The 21,659-nt window shown below is 40.4% G+C and overlaps 1 protein-coding gene across 22 annotated transcripts in view; it reads right to left on the bottom strand.

Moving 5' to 3' along the window:
* Nucleotides 1–21,659, bottom strand: part of sugct (succinyl-CoA:glutarate-CoA transferase) — a 544,214-nt gene that overhangs the window by 142,779 nt on the left and 379,776 nt on the right. For 16 of the 22 annotated variants that reach the window (XR_011352093.1, XR_011352094.1, XM_069920671.1 and 13 more), the window contains one exon: nucleotides 19,321–19,384. Coding sequence is in view for 19 of the 22 variants with exons in the window: in XM_069920671.1 (XP_069776772.1) it covers nucleotides 19,321–19,384 (64 nt within the window). In the remaining 3 variants the exon portion in view is untranslated. Of the gene's footprint in view, nucleotides 1–451; nucleotides 558–658; nucleotides 764–19,320; nucleotides 19,385–21,659 lie in introns of those variants that run through there. The other 6 variants (XM_069920679.1, XM_069920676.1, XM_069920678.1 and 3 more) reach the window with 3 other exon arrangements.

Raw genomic sequence — 21,659 nt, 5'->3', positions numbered from 1 at the left:
AGATTAACCATAAATCCTAACAAAAGGTCCGAAAGGCTCAGCAATTTTCAATGAGCAACTGGGTACACAGTCCAAGAAATTCAGGCCCAATGATTAGCTAAAGTTGAGTTAAAGAGTCATAGGTAAATACAGCACAGAAACTAGCTCTTCAACCCATCACGTTTAAACCTACATTTTTGCCTATTGACACTAATCTCATTTAGGCCTGAATCCTTTCTATGATTTGCTCATTGAAGTCCCTGTCTAAATGTCTCCAATATAATTATTCTATCTGATTCTGCTATCCCCTCTGATATCCAGATATCAACCACTCTGCATAAAAAACTATTACATCAAATTTCCTTTAAAATTCCTTCCTCTCAAATTAAATCTCTGCCCTATTGTTTTCCCATAACCACACCATGAGAAAATTATTCTGTCTCCTGATCAGTGCCCATTATAATTTAAATACCTCGATTTGATCCTCCTTCAGCTTCCTTTGCTCAAGGGAAAAGAAGCCCAGCCTATCCAAACTTTTCCCATGACAGCACGGAACTTTGCTATTGGCTTCAGACCACCTGGGTAAGAGAGTGAAACATCACTAGTTAACTGTCTGTCTACTGAGTGAAAAGGTAGTGATTGTCTTGAGTCTAATAATGTTGCTGGCATTAGCACTCACCCATCAAAACTCATTAAAGAAAACAAGAAAGATTTCCATTTAATCCCTTTCCCAACAGTACTTCAAGAAGTGTTTTGAGCCAATTAAGTACTTTTGTGGACAATACTGTAAAACAGTAAACACAGCAGCTAAGAGAGACATAATGAAGTACCACAATTAGCATGTGATAATAAAATAATCTATTTATGTAAGATATAAATGTTAGCAAATATATTGTTCTTGTTTAAAATGATACAATGCGATCTTTTTTATTCACCTGAGGAAGCAAATATTTCATTTAAATGAGGGCATCTTCGGAGTGCAGGAAACAGGTTGCTGAATTTCAATAACCCAGCAGAAGGGAAGAAACTACTTTTGTACTATTGGGTTTTCATCTTCAGGCTCCTGCACTTTCTTCCTAACGGTAGCAGTGTGAAGAGGACATGACCTGGGTGGTGAGAATCCTTGGTGATAGAGACTGCTTTCTTTAGAAGTCCTTAATGGAGTAAAGATTAATGCCCATGATGCCTCTGGCTGATATCACAACTCTCTGTAGCTTTTTCCTGTCCCATGAATTGGCACCTCCAAACCAGACAGTGATGCAACCAGTCAGAATGCTCTCCACAGTACACGTGTAGAAATTTGGAAAAGTCTTTGGTGACATATCAAATCTCTCAAAATCCTCACGAAGTATAACCACTGGGAAGCTTTATTCTTGATTGCATCAACATGAAGGCCCGAGGACAGATCTTCAAAGATATTAATACCTAGGAATTTGAAGTTCTTTCCCCTTTCCACTGCTGACTCCTTGGTGAGGACTGGTCTCCCCTTTCTTAAGTCCACAATCAGTTCCTTAGTTTTGCAAATGTTGAGTGCAAGGTTGTTATTGAGAAATCACTCAACAAGCTGATCTATCTCACTCCTGTACGCTTCCTCCTTGCAGTCCATGAGTCTGCTGACAATCATAGCATCATCTGCAAATTTGCAGACGGCATTTGAATTGTGCCAAGTCACACAGTCTTGGGTGTAGAGAGAGTAGTGAAACACAAAAGTCTGCAGATGCTGTGATTGTAGTAAAGACAAAGATATGCTGAAGAAACTCAGAATGTCTTGCAGCATGCATGAGACAGCACAAAAGTAGTTGTTGATACAGCAAAGGAAAAGTTGAGGGGCTTGCCTATGTAGGCTTGTAACATGGATTGCTCTAATTAGCCATCAAAAAAACAGACATAGTTAGGACCCATGCCGGTACCTATGGCTACCCCTTTGACCTGGAGAAAGTGGGAGGTTTGAATTCTGCGCTGTCTATAAGGAGTTTGTATGTTCTCCCCATGCCTGCATGGGTTGTCTCCAGGTGTTCCGATTTTCTCCCACCCTTTAAAAATGTACTGGGATGTAGTTTAATGGGGTGTAAATTGGGAGGCACTAACTCGTGGGCTAAAGTAGCCTGTTACTGTGCTCTAGGTCTAAATTTCAGGGGTGGGGGAATGCAGCGCAGATCGCTTGCACTGGAGGGACGCCATCAGAAAAGGTGTGGATGCTGCTGAGAAAAAGCTCAAAGAGGCTACAGAGGAAAAGCATAGGAGCACCACCACAGAACTTCTGCCCCTGTTGCCCCTCCAGGCCTCACCTGCCAAGTATATGGCAAGAAGTACCTGTCAAGGATCGGCCTGTACAGCCACTCCAGGATGCACATATCAAACCCCACAAAAAGACTGAAAGCAACCATCATCATCCTACAGGATGGATAGCCAGAAGATATCTAAATTTTAAAATTTGTAAAAATAGCAGGAATAACAGTATTACTTAATATCATTGATGTTATTACTCCTATTACTGTATCTTGAGTTGAGTTATCACTGCATTAATGGCTACAGTGAACATGCCTGGATTACCAGTATCTGTTCATATCATTTTATCATTATCTAATATTGCTGAATTAACAGCCACATTAAATGCTCCTGGATTAACCATGCTAGTTCACATTGCTGGATTTGCAGAGATATTTAATATTGTTGTATTCATAGTTTATTTTAAAATTATTGGATTAATTGCACAATTCAATTTTGCATCATTAACACAACATAATGTTATTGGATTAAATAGGATGTCTCGATTAAAAAGAAAAATTCCCATTGTTTGATATATTACAGAATTTTGCTGTAAAAACATGGTTTCATTACATCAGATTCACAGCTATATGAGGATAAACAATATTTAATTTTGTTGATTAAGATCTATATTTAATATTGTTAAATTACTATCATTAATTAATTACACTGGATTAACAGCATTATTTAAAGCTATAGTGGTAGTACAGAAATTACCAGACTTGTAATCCAGAGTTCAAATTCTACCAGAGCAGTTGTGGAATTTAAATTTGGATAATAATCTAGAATTAGGATTTTTTTAAAAAGATAGTCTTAATAATGATGACCATGCAATCACAAAAACTGAAATGGTTTACCAAATCTTTTTGAGGGAGGCAACCAAGCCAACATGCAACTGCATGCCCATGCCCTGTAATTGGTAATGGACTCTAATGCATTCTAGCATGCCCCACCGCTTGCACCATTACATCTATATTTAAACAGAGAAAGAATTAAATTGATCGGACCACCTGTCTTTGACCTTGGCAGCAAATTTGGATGTGCCAAAATTATTGCAGAACCTTCCCCAACAAACATTTGGAGCTGATATCTAAATGTCAAATACAAATTTGCTGCCACAAATGAGTCGAACATCAGCCTGACAAAGTTGTCACTTTTCTCGTAATCCCTGAAAATGTGAGGCCTCATGTGGTGATACAACCACTACACTGGCTGCACTCCTACCTCCCTACTGCAGGGGGCAAACTGGAAGGCTGGCCCCACCTGCTGGCTGTCAATTACCGGCTTGTATTAAGACTTGAGCCGGCCCATTCGGAGAGCCAGACACATGGAGCCAGCAAAGATACTGAGACTGGTGGACAAGTTTAAGCTAATTAAAGCCTGTTGTATTGTCTGTGGACTTTGCATCAGAATTATTCGCACAGCAGTGCTTAATTTAATTAGCTTAAAATTAAAAGGACCATCAAGAGGCTGGATATGGACCCTCAACACCCAGACGCTCCAGCACACTTCAAGATCTGGAAGCATGCAAATGAGGTGATCCAAACACAAGCTGAGGTCATCAATACTAACCAGAAGAAACTCATGGTACTATGCACCAAGCTGGGCCCACACGCTTTCCAGGCTATCTGAGACAGCATGAATTTCGAATCAGCAATGGTCATCCTGGAAGGCATGTACTGGCCCCCAATGAACATACTCTATGCCCAGTATTTGCTCAGCATCAGGGTACAGCAGCCAAGTGAGATGGCAGACATTCATCTGGGGGCACTGTGAGAAGTAGCTCGCCCTTGCATGACCGAAGCTGGGATGACTGCTAGAGAGGGGGAGTAACATATCCGAGATGCCTGCGTGAGGGTTGCAGTCAAGGGCGACTCAACAGAGACTGTTGGAAGAGAATAATGCCTCCCTTACCAGGATCATGGAGGTGGTCCGTTCCCTAGAAGCTGGAGGCCTTTGATGCTTTCCTCCGGCCTGGGCAATGCTGACAACAACAGTCGCTGAGGGGCCCCATGCTGTAGAGATGATCACCACCGCTGACGCAGTCTGCCATTCTAAGTACAGCAGGTCCCAGTGTGGGTCAGACAGGTGGTCCCAAAAGAAATGCCCTGCGAGGAACTCGCATTGTACCCGATGTGGCAAGAAAGGCCATTTAGCTAAAGTGCGCCTCCCCAAACTGACTGGGAGTGCTGCGGCCCTCCGCAACCAACGGAGAGACCTTTCTGACTCTCAGAATGCCCCCATGCCAGGTAGCGCCATTACTCCACCTGCCACTTCCACCTGCACTGATGACATCACTTCTGGCCTGGCCGTTCAACCATGCTGCCACCAAGTGCTCCCCATGGGTGCTGCCATCTTTCATTGTCCAAATTCTGCCCGCACCAGTGACATCATGTCCACCCATGCCGACAATGTCATTTCCGGGTGAGTTGCCGACCATGTCAATGGCATGTGCGTCTCTGGAACACCACCAACAAGGGCCAGCCGACCCCAACCATCCCAACTCGCCCAACTTTCCGATCAGACAACGTGGTCAACACGTGAACATACAAAACCGCGTGCTCACCGCACACCATGCTCCTAAAGGCACCCACAGGCTGCAACTCACTACAACCATCGTAGAGCAGCGACTCGGACCCTAAGGCAGTGCTAGCGTCCTCCATACTAATGGAGGATATTCCCCATGGACTTGGGTGCATCGCTGTCAATGGGAAGGTAATAAAATGCCTGTTTGATAGCAGTAGTACTGAGAGTTTTGTGCACCTGAATGTGGTCCGTATGCTGAAACTCAAAGAATATCCAGTGAACTTCGCTTTCACTTTTGCAGCCCAGGACCACTCCATCACGGCACTAGGGTGCTGTTCGGTGAACATGACAGTGAGGGGGAGGGGGAAACATATCAAGGGTTCAGGCTCCTAGTCATGCCCAAGCTCTATGCCCTGGTTATCCTGGGACTAGACTTCCAGTGTCACCTCCACAGCCTCACCCTTACCTTCGGTGTACCTTTTGCCAGACTTTAAGCCTATAGCGGCCAAGAGCAGGTGCTACAGTGCGGCTAACAGGACTTTATCAAGGTCAAGGTGAGATGGCTTCTGGCGGAAGGAGTTATAGAGCCCATCACCAGCCCCTGAAGAGCCCAGGTCCTTATCATAAAAGGGGCAACAAACAGACCATAGCCAGACCATCAGCTGGTATATCCAGCTGGATGCCTACCCACTGCCCTGCATCATCGACATGGTCAACAAGGTAGCCCAGTACAGGATTTTCTCCACAACTGACCTGAAGTCGGCCTACTATCAACTCCCCATCCGTGCCCGTGATAAACCTTATACCATCTTTGAGACAGACAGGTGCCTCTACCAGTTCCACCGGGTCCCGTTTGGGGTCACAAATGGAGTCTCTGTGTTTCAATGAGAGATGGACAGCATGGTAGACCAGCACAATCTAAGAGCAACCTTCCTGCACCTGGACAATGTCATCATCTGCAGCCATGACCAAGCAGGACCAGGATGCCAACCTGAAAAGATTTCTCTGGACAGCTGAGGCATTGAACCTCCTTACAACAGGGAGAAGTGCATGTTCAGCACCTCCTGTCTCACCATTCTGGGGTGCATTGTGGAACATGGTGTCATCAGTCCTGAACCCTGAACCCATGCGCCCCCTATTGGAACTGCCCCCCCCAACATGTTCAAGGGCCTCCGTAGGTGCCTAGGGCTCTTCTCTTCCTGCTCCTCAGACAAGGACCGCCCACTGGCACAAACCACCACTTTTACCCTCCCAGCAGAGCCTTTGGCTACATCAGACAGGACATCCCCAACTCCACCATGCATGCTATGGACGAGACCATCCCATTCCAGATGGAGTGCGATGCCTCTGATGTTGCCCTCGCTGCCACTCTCAATCAAGGGGGCAGTCCCATGGCCTTTTTCTCCAGGACCCTCCACGGTTCAGTGCTCAGACACTCTGCCATCAAAAATGAGGCCCAGGCAATCATGGAAGCAGTCAGCCACTGGCACCACTACCTGGCTGGCAGAAGGTTCACCCTTTTCACAGACCAGCACACAGTGGCATTCATGTTCAGCACCACCCACAGAGGCAAGATCAAAAATGACAAGATCTTGCACTGGAGAGTCAAGTTGTCCACATTCAGCTACGATATCCAGTATAGGCTAGGAAAGCTCAATGCCTGTCCTGAACCTGCACCAGCGACCATTCCAAACAGCTACAGGCACTGCATGGCACCCTTTGCCACTTGGGCGTCGCATGCCTGTACCCCTTCATTGTCCCGGATCCTCCCCTTCGCTGTCCAAGAAGTCCGGACCATGACTGAGTCCTGCAGGGTCTGTGCAGAATGCAAACCACGTTACTTCCACCTGCCACGGGCCCATGTAGTGAAGGCCATTCAGCCCTTCGAGTGACTCAGTGTTGACTTCAAGGGAGCACTGCCTTCCACAAATAAGAACAGACGAATACTCCCATTTTCCCTTAATCATCCCTTGCCCTGACACCTCCACTGCCTCCATTGTCAAGGCACTGGTGCAGATCTTCACTATGTTTGGATACCTGGCATTCATCCACAGTGACCGGGGGTGCAGCTTCATGAATGAAGAGCTGCACCAGTACCTGACAATGCGGGTCATCATGGCTAGTCACCCGACTAGCTGCAACACCAGGGGCAACGGTCAGGTGGAACATGAAAACGAGGTCATCTGGAAGGCAGTCCTCCTGGCCCTGAGGTCATAAGATTGGTCCATCAACTAATGGCAAGAGGCCCTCCCTGAGGCACTCCACACCATATGGTCACTCTTGTGCACGGCTGCCATTCAGACACCTCATGAGTGCCTTTTCTATTTTCCTAGGAAATCGGCCACTGGTGTCTCCCTGCCATCATGGCTGATGTCTCCAGGACCAGTATTCCTCCACAAACATATGAGAATCCACAAATCCGACCGCCCCCCCGCCCCCCAGGTCGAGTAGATGCACCTCCTCCATTCAAACCCAAATTACACCTACGTCAGGTACCACAATGGATGTGAGGACATTGTCTCAACCAAAGACCTGGCACAAACAGGGGCCCAGCTTCTCACCCTGGACATTCTTGGCTCATCCAGGATCCCCCAGGAGCTGACACCCTCTCTCCACTTCACCAAAGGGGCCCACTCCCTTTGGACCACCCACACCATCCCATCCACACCACTGACTGCCCTGGCCCTACCGACCATTGACCAGGAACCTGTCCTGCAATGGTCCCAATCCCAGAGGCACAGACAACCACTGGACCACCTGAACTTGAAGATACTACTCAGTACTGAGTGTATTAGTATTTACGTAGGAAACTGCCACATAGACAAGAGAAGTTACGAAAACAAGCAGTAAGGTTATGGAACTGATACAGACTAAGGGTGCTTGCTGACATAAAGCAAAGCAAATAAGGGTGGATAAATCCCCAGGGCTTGACAAGATATTCCCTCAGGCCTTGAGAGAGGCTAGTGTAGAAATTGCAGGGGCCCTGCATGTTCTTTGCCATGGGTGTGATAATGGGGGATTGGTGAGTAGCTTATGTTGTTCTATAGCTTAAAATAGGATCCAAAAGTAACCCTGGAAATTATAGACTAGTAAGCCTGATGTAAGTTGTAGGTAAATTATTGGAAAGTGTTCTAAGAGATTGAATATACAAGTATTTGGATAGCCAAGGACTGATTAGGGATAGTTAACCTTGCTTTGTGCGTGGTAGATTTTGTTTAACTTCAATCTCTGCATCTGCAGACTTTCGTGTTTTAATCCCTGCTGTTAATTCTTATTTTCCTCCTCTGTCCCAATCTCTGGTGGGTCTGCTCAATTGTGAGTGTGAGCGCTGCTGTGCGAATAATTCTGATGCAAAGTCCACAGACTGTACAACAGGCTTTAATTAGCTTAAACGTACACCACTCTCAGTATCTTTGCTGGATCCATGTCTTTGTAAAGGCCAGTGAATGACAGCTGGCAGATGGAGCCAGCTTCCCAGGTTGCCTACCTGCAGGTACACTGGTTTTCCCCTGCAGTAGGCTGATAGGAGTGCGGCCAGTGTAGTGGCTTATCACCACATTCACCCCCTCCTTAAAATGAGTCCAGGGGGGTGGGGGCGGTGCTCTCAGTACTGAGTAGTATCTACAAGTTCAGGTGGTCCAGTGGCCGTCTGTGCCTCTGGGACTGGGACCATTGCAGGAGGTTACCAGGAAACCTGACGAAAGAAAGACTGTGGCTGTTGTCTACATGGACTTTAGTAAGGCCTTTGACAAGGTTCCACATGGGACATTAGTCAGGAAGGTTCAGATCCTCGTTATTCATGGTGTGGTAGTAAACTGAATTTGACATTGGCTATGTGGGAGAAGCCAGAGAAGTGGTGGTGGATGATTGCTTCTCAGATTGGAGGGGCCCTGGCATGTTCTTAGCCATAGGTGTGGTAACAGAGGATTGGTGAGTAGTTCATGTTGTTTTGTTGCTTAAAAAAAGATCCAAAAGTAAGCCTGGAAATTATAGACTGGTGAGCCTGACATCAGTTGTAGGTAAATTTTTGGAAAATGTTCTGAGATTGGATATACAAGTCTAGTGGTGTGGCTCAGGGATCAGTGCTGGGACTATTGTTGTTTGTCATCTATATCAATGATGGTTGATAACATGGTAAATTGGATCAACAAATTTGCAGATAACACAAAGCTAGACCAGCTGGAAAATTGGGCTGAAACATGAAAGATGGAATTTAATGCAGACAAGTGTGAGGTCTAGCATTTTGGAAGGACAAACCAAGAAAGAACACACAGCAAATGGTAGGGCACTGAGGAGTGCAGTAAAACAGAGCAATCTAGGAATACAGTTACATAGTTCCCTGAAAGTGGAGTCATAGTTAGATAAGGTTGTAAAGAGTGTTTTGGCATATTTGCCTTCATAAATCAAAGTATTGAGCATAGGAGTTAGGATGATATGGTAAAGTAGTATAAGACATTGGTGAGGCCAAATTTGGAGTATTATGTGCAGTTTTGGTCACCTAACTACAGGAAAGATACCAATATGATTGAAAGAGTGCAGAGAAGATTTACTAGGATGTTGCCTGGGCTTCATGAACTGAGTTACAGGGAAAGGTTAAACAGATTAGGACTTTATTCCCTGGAGCTTAGATAGAGGTATTTAAAATTTAAAATTATGAGGGGATAGACAGAATAAATATAGGTAGGTTTTTACCCTGAGGGTAGGAGAGATGCAAACCAGAGGTCATGGGTAAGGATGAAAGTGGAAAAGATCATGGGGAACTTGAGAGTGGTGGGAGTGTGGAATGAGTTGCCATCTGAAGTGGTGAATACAGGTTCAATTTTAACAATTAAGATGAATTTGGACAGACACATGGATGGGAGAGGTATGGAGGGCTATGGACTGGGTTCAGTTCAGTGGGACTAGCCAGAAAAATTGTTTGGCACAGACTAGAAGGTCCTGTTTCTGTGGCGTAATGTTCTATGGTTCTATTAGCTTTTATAATATCGTCGGATAAACAGCACTACTCATTTTGTTAATTCTCAAGTACATTTAGTACTGCTGGTTTAGATAAACTGATTATTATTGCTCATTTAACACTGCAGTTCAACCCTGCTGGATTAACCATATTTAATATCACTGAATTAACAATACTATTAAATGTTGCTGGATTGTCATGTATATTTAGTTTCATTAAGTTAATCAATTCTTAGTATATTAACATCACAGTGTGCTATATTGCTGGACTAAACAGTGGTTCATTGTCACTAGGTTAACAACTATAATTACAACTCATTACTGCTTGACAATTCTATCCAATAACATTGGACTGACAGATATATTGTATTGACAGCTGCACTCAGTATTGGATAAATATTGTTTTAACTGGTATTTCTGCTTTTATTTAAGGTTGCTGGTTTCAGAACACCACAACTGGATTGACTCTACTACTTATTTTCACTTGTTTAACAAAACTGTTTAATATCACACGATTAACATTACTATTGTTGTTGAATTAACATTTAATATTGGGCTAAAGATGTCTTCAATATCACTGGATTAACAGCATTATTTAAGATTGCTGGATTAACTTTGGCATTTATTTTTGCCCTATTAAAATAATTGACTATTATTTTAATTGGACAATATTGCTGAACTGAGTTTATTTAATTGCTCTAGATTGTTGGATTAATACTACTACATAATTTTACTAGATTAACAGCAACATTCAATGTCACTGAACTCATGGCCCTGCTGAATACAGAGCGAGTGCTAATTACTAGTAAAAATTATGAACATCAACATGAACATGATGGCCAAAGGCCTGTTTCTTTGGTGTATGGTTCAATTACTCTATAAAGTGGAGATAATTTAGCCCATAAAGTCTTAAAGTAATCCATTAATCTCAATCTCATACTTTTCTCCCTGTAATCTTCTCTCTCTGTGCTATTAACACCTCCTTGACTTGGACACAAACTACTAGCACTATAGGCAACTTTTTGCATTCAGTTCACAACCAGAACATCTTTAGCACACAGGAAAAACCCATGCAACTGAACATGTAAAATCCACACAGACAGCACCAGAGGTCAGAATTGGACCTGGGTTGCTAGAGTTGTGAGAACACTGCTCCACCTATCATGCCTTTGTGTCACATTCCTTTACAAGGACTGAGATCATCGTGGCAAAGGAGGAAGCCCAAAGAGGGCACTGGAAAGCCACAGCAGAGTAAAACCTAGAAATATATTTCATGATCACATCACAGTTGTTTCCACTGATAAAGCTTCCCAGCAAGGTTATAAGGAATGGTGCATTCTTAAAATTTTGTGCAAGCAGAGTTGCTTTCTACTCCCAAGGGTTGTTTCCTATGGAGAAGCTGTTTTGTTTTTCTGTAGCAAGTATGTGGTCAATGCAATGTCAAATTCATCTTACAAAATGAATTTTAAAAACATATTTATTTTTCATTTTTAAAAATAAATATATCGTAAAATCTTCAATATATTAAACTTTTTCATGCAAAAAAAAAATCTCCCTCCTTTCTTACAAAATATAAATCCACACACCATCAGAGCTCACACTTATACGATCCATTAAAAAAAATCTATGCAGGGAAGTCACATCTGCTTATATTGCATCTGTTATTATCATTATTGTCATTTGGCCCCTATATGGTCCAAATATGGCTGCCATAGCATGATGAATGTGTCATACTTGTCTTTTTAGATTGTATGTCATTTTCTCCATAGCTATACAACTATTCATCTCTGCAGTCCATCATGCTATGAGTAAAGGAGAGTCGGACTTCCAAGTAATTGCAAAAAATTGGAATTTAGTTAACATTATTATTTCAATAAAATTATCTACTCGTGTTATCCATGTTAACATTTCCACAATATGCTGCCAAAAAGGCCTTAGCTTCAATGTAAAAATATTTCTGTTTCAATCCCACATCTAAAAAATTCTCCAATATTTCAGATTTTGACTAATATAGTTTCTGTGACATTAGATACAATTGGTGTAGGAAGTTATACTGAATCAATATCTTGCATTTATAATTGATATCATACTATCCAAACACCAATCAGACCAACATCTTTCTGCTATTACAACACCCATCTCTCTCTTGACCTCTGTAAACCTGGTTTTGCACTTTCACTCTGGAGAGCATAGTACATTTTTGTAATAAATTTGGGTGTATTCGCCTGCCAGATCATTCACTCCATTTCATTGATTTCAGATGGGACCAACATTGGCCCCCATCTTTCTCTCAAGAATGATCTTAGTTGGAGAAAACAGAAGAAAGTTCCATTAGCTACTCCATATTTCAGTTTTAGATGATCAAAAGTCTTCAATGTATCTTAATCCTTTGTCATTCCAGGAGTTTAATATTCTGTTACTTACATTCATAGGCAACAACCATTCTTAAATAATGGTGCTCTTAATGATATCCCTGCTTTTTCCCTAATACATTCATTGATTTCTTGCCATACTCTAATCATATATATTAATATAGGATTATCCATTTTTTTGTTATCGACTTAACACACCAGTTAGAGATAAAATCCTTCACTGACCCCTCTTTCATTGAGTATAATCCCATTTGAATCCAAGATGTGGGGGGGGGGGCTGCCTTTCTCAAAGAAAGATGAAAGAAACCTGACGTGCTGACAAATAATACTTTCTAAAATCCAGTAGTCTAAATCCTTCTATCTTATAATTCCTCCTTAATTTTTACAACAAAATTCTCAGCACCTTATTATTCCATAGGAATTGCCTAATTCAATTATTAATAATTTAAAGAAATTTTTCGGCAAATAGGCAGCGGTGGAAAAAGATTGGCATCACTTTCATGACACAGTTAAATCTTCCAATAAAAGTAAATGGCAAATCTTTCCATTTCTGCAAATCCTTCTCTATCTTCCCCAAAAGGAGAGTACAATTTAATTTGTACACATTTTGTAGGTTATTATCAATCATGATTCCTAAGAATTTAATTCCATCTACTTTCCACTTAAATTAACTTCCTTTTGATATCTTTCATAATCAAAGTTAATCAGTGGTACTATCTCACTTTTATCCATATTAATTTTATAACCTGAAACTCTTCCATATTTTTCTAGTGTTGTTTGCAATTTCTCCAGACTTAACTGGATCAAATAAATATAGTAGCACATCATTAGCAAATAGGTTGATTTTTGTGTTCTTCTTGTTCAACTTTGAAGCCTTTAATATCCAGAACTCTCCTTTTAATCTCTGCCAGCAGTTCAATCACAAGGATGAAAGGTGCTGGGGAGAGAGAACACCCCTGCCTACTCGATCTACTCAGAGGAAAACCACTGACATTTGACTATTATAATTTTGGCTTGTGGTTTATGGTAGAGAAGTTTTATCCAATTTAGAAATATTCTACCTATTGCAAATTTCTCCAATGTTTTAAATAAAAAAACATTCTAAGTGATCAAATGCCTTTTCCACATCAAGGTAGACTGTTGTACTGGAATTCAATTTTGAATTAGCCATATCTATTGCATTAAATAGCCTACCCAGACTATTTGATGAGTGTGTTCCTTTAACAAATCCCATCTGATCTGTATGTATCAATTTAGGTAAATATTGTCCCAGTCTATTAGCTAACGCCATCACCAATATCTTATAATCAGTATTCAAAAGTGAGATAGGTATATATAATGAGGTTTTTAATGGGTCCTTGTTTTTTTTTTTGGCAACATTGTAATAATAGCTATTGAAAAAGAGTCCAGGAGAATCTGAGTCTCCACTGCTTGGTCTAGCACTTCCATTATAAGAGGTATCATCAAATCTTTAAATTATCTATAGAACTCAGGCAGGAACCCATCCTCACCCATAAACATATTGGCCTACAAAGTCTTCAGAGGTTTCTCATTTTCTACTCTTGTGAAAGGGATGTCTAACTCCATCTGTTCTCTCACCTCTAATTTTGGAAGCTCAACATTTGCTAGGAGCTCTTCCATCTCATTATCATCTCCTAACAATTCTGATTTATATAGGTCTGTATAATATTGTATAAAAATATCATTAATCCCTTTTTGTTATACATTAAAATATTGACTTCTGTTTTAATTGCATTTATCATCCTCTTAATTTCTTTTTTTAAGCCCTCTTTTTTTCCCCCTTCTCCCTTACTTCCCTTTTCTTTCCTCCTTTAGTTCTTACTTACACATTATTTTTGCTTCTTTATATGTAGTTTGTTATCATTCTTTGTTCTTGTTACATCTCTTCATCTCTCTTTCTGTCTTGCAGGCGTTCTGCAAATTCTCGTGCTTTCTTCGGATCCGAGAACAGTCTGTTTTGCTGCCCCGGGATAACTATTTTAAGCACTGTTGGATATCTTAACATAAATTTATAGCCTTTCTTCCATAGGATCGATTTTGGTGTGTTAAACTCCTTCCTCTTCTTTAGGAGCTCTAAACTTATGTCTGGGTAGAAATTTTTTTTTTGACCTTTGTATTCCATTGGTTTTTTGTCTTTTCTCATTTTATTCATTGCCTTCTCCAATATATTTTCTCTTGTCGTATATCTCAGGAATTTTACTAAAACGGATCTTGGTTTTTGTTGTGACTGTGGTTTCGGGGGTAATGTTCTGTGTGCTCTTTCTATTTTCATTCCTTCCTGCATTTCTGGCATTCCCAGGACTTTTGGGATCCATTCTTTTATAAATTCTTTCATATCTTTGCCGTCTTCATCTTCCATAAGGCCTACTATCTTTATATTGTTTCGCCTACTATAGTTTTCCATTATATCCATCTTCTGAGCTAACAACTCCAGTGTTTCTTTAACTTTTTTGTCACTTTCTTCCAATTTTCTTTTTAAGTCGTTCACTTCCATTTCTACCGCCATTACACGTTCTTCCACATTTTCTAATCTTTTCCCTACATCTGCTATGACCAGCTCTATTCTACTCACTTTTTCTTCTATACTTTTCATTTCTCTTTTCATTCACTAAATTCTAGTGTCAGCCATTCTTTTAAAGCTTTCATTTGTTCTTGAAAATGTTTTTTATCTATGTACTGTCCATTCATTTTACCTCCTTTTCCTCTGTGCAGAGCTTGGTGTTCTTCTTCTGTGTCTGCTCTTGGGTTTGTCTCTTCTATTTCTCTTCCTTGTATCTGTGTCTCTTCTGACTTTCTTGTTGAGCTGCTTGTCTCAGTTGTTGGGGTTTTTTTTCTATGGTGTCTTGATTTTGGTCCTCTTCTTCTGGGCTGGTTATCTGTTGTGTCTCTAGTTTCCTTTTTTCTTTCTCACCCCTCCCGTTCCCGTTGCTTTCTTTATCTTCCAGCTGGGAACCCTGCTGTCGGGCCTCTCTCAGCTGTTCGTGCTGTGGAGTTTCATTCCACAGCTGGTCCCCCCTCCCATCGGTGTTCTCCTTGTCGTGCACAGTTGCGCACCCGTTTGGCTCCGTGAGCCATTTTTGTAGTCCTGCGGTCAGTGGGTCGTGACCCTGCGGGATCTCCACTAACCTCGGGGAGAGGGCTCCTCTTTCCATGGCGGGTCCCTGCTTTTTCATGCAGGTAAGGCCTTCACCTTCTCTTCCAGCGTCTTTCTTTCTTCTTTACTTCCCGTTGTTTTTGGCTTTTCTTTCTTAGGTGCCATTTTCTCCATGCCTTTATTTTTTATTTGTTGTGATTTGTGTGTCTGGGGCTTTGCTTTTTCTTCACTTTTTTTCTTCTTTTCTGGAGAGGGCTGGTATTCTCCTACTGGCCACTTCTCCATCACATGACTCCTCCCGCATTTATCATCCACGACATCTCCTCTGACTTCACTTGCCAAGACTTTATGTGCTTGTTCATCTAATTCATAATATTTGTGCTTTGTTTTTAATTTTTAAAAAACTTTTTATACATTTGTAATGTGTTATATCTCAATTTTTTATTCTCTGTCTATATTTTTCTTGTAAGCTGTCTTCTGATATTCTTTCTTCAATTCTGTTATCCCTCTCTCTAAACCATCCAATTCTATGTTATATTCACTTTTAAGATTTTTGTATAAGATATAATTTGCCCTCGCAGATAAGCTTTAAGCATATCCCATATCAAAAAGCTGCTCTCGGTGGAAGAGAGATATGTCTCACAAAATAGGTCTATCTGTCTCCTAATAAACTCACAGAAGTCTATCCTTTTGAACAATGTGGCATTAAGATGCTATCTGTACACGTTTTGTTTTTACACTATCACAATAGTTAAGGTTAATGGAGAGTGGTCTGACAGTAGCCTCGCCATGTATTCCATTTTTACCACTCTGCTTTTTAATTGTGCAAACATCAAAAATAAATCAATCCTTGTATGTGAGTCATGGACCCTTGAGTAGAACAAGTAGTCTCTCTCTCTGTGGGGTTGAGCTGCCTCTAGATATCAATCAGATTTAAATCTTTCATAATTGATAGCGTCGCTTTTGTGGCCTTGGCCCTTGTTACTGTTCTCGCTGATCTATCCAATATCGAATCTAGACAGAAGTTAAAATCCCACCTGACCAATATATTTTGTCTACCTTCTACTTTAAAAAAGATATCCTTCATAAAGTCTTCATTGTCATAATTTGGAATGTAAATATTCATAAGTGTCCAGGATTCTGCATAAATTTTACAATGTATAATTTCAAACTTTCCAGCTTGGTCAATCAATATATCTTACACTATTATTGATACATTTTATTCATTAAAATTGCTATTCCTCTCACCTTTGAACCAAAAGAAGATGATATTACTTGCCCCACCCTTTCCTCTCTTTAATTTAGCATGTTCTAATTTAGTAAGGTGTGTTTCCTGCAGGATATCTTTATCCGCTTTTAGGTTTTTTAAGTGTGTCAAAACCTTTTGCTTTTTCACCCATTCATTTAGACCGTTAGACTAATAAACTTTAATGTTCTATACATACCAGTTTTTAAACAAATATTTTTCAGCAATAAAATGTTTTTGATTATTCAACTAATAGTGATCTTTCCCCTTTAAAAAACATATATAGTGCCCCTGCTCTGACAGTGACATTAAAAAAATCCTGAAGCCCACGGAATCTTCTGAGAAAGAATCCCTCCCTTTAGCACCATCTTGCAAAACTGTTCCTCTTACGGCACCATTACCCCTCTTAGTCTCCACCCTGCTACTATATTTTAACAAGTTCTTGCTCTCTCATGAGCTCTCCATGCAAATTTCCATAACATTTAACAATATATACAAGATGGTTCAAAAAGTACACTTTTTACTTGGTCCCTTTATTTTCTTGTTTAATATCTTTAATCTTTTCATAATCTTTGTAAAAATTCTTCCACTTCTTCCTTAGTCTTGATAAAATGTCGATTGCTTCGACCATCAGAGTTGCAGGATATATCATTGAGTATTTCATGTTCTTTGATTGCAATTCCCATTTTATATCATCAAACTCCTTCCTTTGCTTAATCAAATTGGGCTAAAGTATTGAAAGAAGAACACCTTTCCACTGTCGATCTCAAGCAGGCCATAGTGTTGCTTGGAGTAATCAAATGCTGCTCCAAAAACAGCTTCACGTTCCCGGTAACTCAAAAATCTTACCAGAACTGGCTGTGGTCACTGCTCGTCAGATCTTATGGGTCCAAGGGCTGATGAGCCCTTTCTATTTGTAGTTTTCCATTGAATTTATTTTCTCCCAACACTAGTGGGATCCAAGTTTCAAAGAAGCACACAGTGTCTTTTCCTTCACTCCCTTCCTTCAAACCAATAATCCAAATATTCTTACATCTGCTAAAATTCTCCATGTGGTTGATTTCAGCCAGCGTATCTTGTTTATTCAAGTCCCACTTGTTGATGTCTTCTTCCAAAGCTTTCAGCTTTTTTTGTGCTTTAACCAAGTCAACTTCTACTTGGCCCATTCGTTCCATTAAACATCAATTATCTTTTTAAATTCAGTCATGGACCCTTGAGTAGAACATTTATCAATATCTCTCATTGTGGTTTCAACACCCATGACACAATTACATGAAGTCTCCATCTTATCCAGAAGTCTCCATCTTATCCAGGAATATAGTCAGGTCTCGCGTTGATTCCCCAACATTACTGGGCTGAGTCTGTCCCAAGACTACTCTTGTGCCATTCTCTTTTGGGCTTTCACTCGACACTCAAACATAAATTTTGTGTTTGCTGTCTTGGCTTCTTAGTGTTCATTATGTTTATCCACAGTGAAAAAATTCTTAATTTTAAACTTTTAAATCGTCTTTATAAAACTCTCATGGAGAGCTCATCCAAGACATGCCTTAGCAAGGCCACACCCCCAAAATTACTTTACAATGACCAGAGTGCTTTTCATGTACGCATGCCCTGTGCGTGGCACCATGGAGTATTAAGAATCAATGTCCACAAAATACTGTGCAGTAACAATTGCATTAAGATAGTAATTTAATTTCAGATTGCTTAATGAACACAAACTGCAAAGTTTTAAATGCTCATTTGCAACAAAGCAACATAATTTATCTGAATTAATACTGATGGTTCAAATAACAGTATTGATTAGTATTGGTAGATGAAAACAGCATTTAATATCAATGGAGTAACCTCATTTCTTAATGAAGTTGAAATAAAATGTTATTGTCCACTTGAGAATAAGAGCAGCAATAAACATTGAATTGGCAGCATAATTTAAAACATTGGATTAAAATCAACAAATTAAAAGCATACATGACATTCCAACATCTTTGACTTTTTGAGATGTTTCTATGCTAAGATCAACCTGAACAGTTTAGGAAATTGATTTGATGCTGGAATATTTTCTATGTGAGCAACACTAGACCAGAGTTTTGGATTCTGGTGGGAAAGTCTGACTTTTAATTGCTAATTTTTCAGTTCCATCACAAATCTATCCATTTGTTTTCTCTTACCTTCTCCATTTAACAGTTTACCTACTTGCTCAAAATGTAATTTATCTCTATATTATTTTAGTCATGAAGAAAGGTTATCAACAAAAAACATTTTTAAACAAAGGGCTTGGACAAGTTTGTTTCTCAAAGGGTATGGAAGCATACTTTGTTATTTCTGTTATCCACTGTGAGAGCCTAAGGGAATCTTGGATTAAAGCCTCTCCATGTAGATATCCAAAAACTTCAATACTGTTTTCTAGTATTCCAAGGGAGTACTACCAATTAGATTCCCATTTGAAAATTTTGTTTTGGAAACATCACGCGAGTCTTTGGAGTTGTATGGTCAATGGGTCACATGACCACACAACAGCTTTGCTATGTGTATATATGGAGAACATTCCTGGGCTTTGCTGAATATTCCATCTTCCAAACATTCTAATTCAAGTTCAGCAACATGAGCCTGAGCTTTCTGTGTAAAGAGGTAAGTGGCCTCCTGGTCTTCAATCCGAGGTTAAAAAAAATCTCAAAGGTAAAAGCAATGGTAAATACAGAAATTACTGGTGCTTCTATTAGTTTTTTTTGAAGATCATTATTTGTGCAATAAACATTGAATAATTTGCTCTTGTCAAGCAGTGGCCAAAGCAAACTAACCACAAGCACATTAGGGAGGTTTGGTTGACCTTTAATAAAGAGAAGAGACCTTTAACCTACCTGGAACAACTATGTTCCCCGCAGTTGGATGGTACATTTCTAAAATGAGGTCATTATGAATAACCTGGAAAAAATAATAAATGTATTTTTAGCTGTATAATATGTAATTGTTTTTAAAACAAATTGTGCCTATTTGGTCATTTACAATTCATAGCAATTTCTTGCTGCAGCCTTGATTCTTATACCATAGTCTTACAAGCAGAGGTCTCAGCTGGGAGTAGAAAATTGTAGTGAAAGCTCTACTGAATGAAATACTGGTTCTCATATCAAAACAATCATATCAGTTAACCAAACCTTCTAAAATGTCAACTTTAAATTGAAGTATCTGAGAACTAATGAGCACTAAGCTCATGAAATGTTCTATTTCAAAATAACAATACATTAATGGAAGGTGCCATTAGTTGACTCTCCAAGTTTTATTTCATTTTTATTCAATCTCAAGTTTGAGGAACATTTACTGTCTTAATTTTGAAATTTTGACCATCCATTGTATTCATGCAAAAATTCTGATTTATAAGATCCTCCACAATGCCGACATTCAACTCTTTTGTAGCACCTTGCATCTTAGAATGAGGAAGCATGTTTCATATCAGCACTCTATATTTTTAATATTGATATGATTGGCTTTTAAACTACTTACTAAAATATAAATGCCTGGCAAAACTAAAAGAGGCCATATAGAGTGGTGATAAAACATTGAACATAAAAAAAGCTCTTTGGCTCAATTATCTGTGTCAAATATCATGCCCAAATTAAACTAAATTAAGTTAAACTAAAAATCTGCTGCTTGATGCATGTCCCTTTATTCTCTGCACTTTCATGTATCTATCTAGAAGCTTCTTAAATACTACTATTGTATCTGCTTCTACCACTACCCTGACAGCCTATTACAGACACTTAACCACTCACACTAGCACAAGCCAGTCAGAGCACATCGATGCTTTGCTGCTGGACTCTATGGGTCATTTCATGTCAGGCCTCCGCCTGGCTACACGAGTGGATCTAAAACTTAAAACTTACCTTTCAGACAGCAGCCCTTAAAGACTGCTCCAGCATCCCATTCATATTGAGCGGCACCTTGTAGCGGCCACCAGAACCGATGGAAGCGGGGTGACTAGTGACGTAGTGCCACCCATCAAAAATATGCAACAGAGCAATGGCCGTCTTCCCTACCCATAATCCCCCACGCAGCTGGAACCTCTCTGTGGTTTTCAGAACAGTTCCAGCTACGTGGGGGATTATGGGTAGGGAAGATGGCCATGGCTCTGCTGCATTTGGCCCCAAAGGCTGAAGCAGCCTTGTGAGGCTGTCACAACCTGCACTGGCTTCCCCCTGATGGCTCCCGCCAGCTCTGACAGCTCCCGCTGCTCCCTGCTGCCCCAATGGCTCCCGCTGCCCCGATGGCTCCCACCTGTAGCCCCTGCCTTGAGGGGGTCATGGTAGGAGAGGGATGAGTGGGGAGATGGGTTGCGGGCTGACAGCATCATCAGCCCGCTCCTAACCAGCCACCTGCAGCGTTTGTACATTCAGGTATTCAGAAAGGCGTAAGGGCGAAGAACCTCCACCTTTACAGATGGATGTTTTCCCTGCTTGAAAGTGCTCTATGATAAATCTAGTACCAGAAAATGAAAATTGAAAATTCTTAGATCAGGCTGTTTCTGTGGCAAGAGAACAGACAATGGTTTAGGTCAAAAGCCCTTCATTAGAACAGTTCTTGCACAGCGTCTTCAATGGGAAACATTAGCCGTTTCTCTTGCCACAGATTCAGTCTGACAAACGCCCACAATTTCTGCTTTAATTTTTTGATTTTCATCAGATTAGATGTGTTGGAATCTGACCTCTTGTGAAATACTGATTTCCACGTTTCAATGTGTGGGTGTGTAAAACACTGATAAGTGATCCATGAGGGGGTCAATGCCAATGGTTCTCCACAGCACTCACCAAAGGTGAATATAACCCAGTCCATCTATATCAGGCACTTATCTTCTCACAATCACACTTACATTTCTTTCTTGTAGATTGAAATTCCTTCCTTCAATCCTTTTCTTCTCCTTCAACATCTTTCTTAATAAATACATCTTAGCATTTGTTCACAACTCCTAGGCCCGGAATCTATTTTTGTCTCATTAAACAACATTTCAAATGTATCATAGAGGTCTAATGTTACTAAACAGATAATATGGAACTTTAACTTCCACATTTCCTTCAATTTGTAGTAAACTATTAATTTGTAAGTAAATAATTTAATGATTTTTGAAGATTAATATGCACAAGGCAAAGTAATAAATTATATCCTTTGATACAGTGCCTCCTTTGAAACAGAACTGAATCCCAGAGTT

Source organism: Narcine bancroftii, chromosome 2, assembly GCF_036971445.1.
Source record: "Narcine bancroftii isolate sNarBan1 chromosome 2, sNarBan1.hap1, whole genome shotgun sequence".
NCBI classification, from domain to species: Eukaryota; Metazoa; Chordata; class Chondrichthyes; order Torpediniformes; family Narcinidae; genus Narcine; species Narcine bancroftii.
This window is presented reverse-complemented; position numbering and strand designations above follow the sequence as displayed.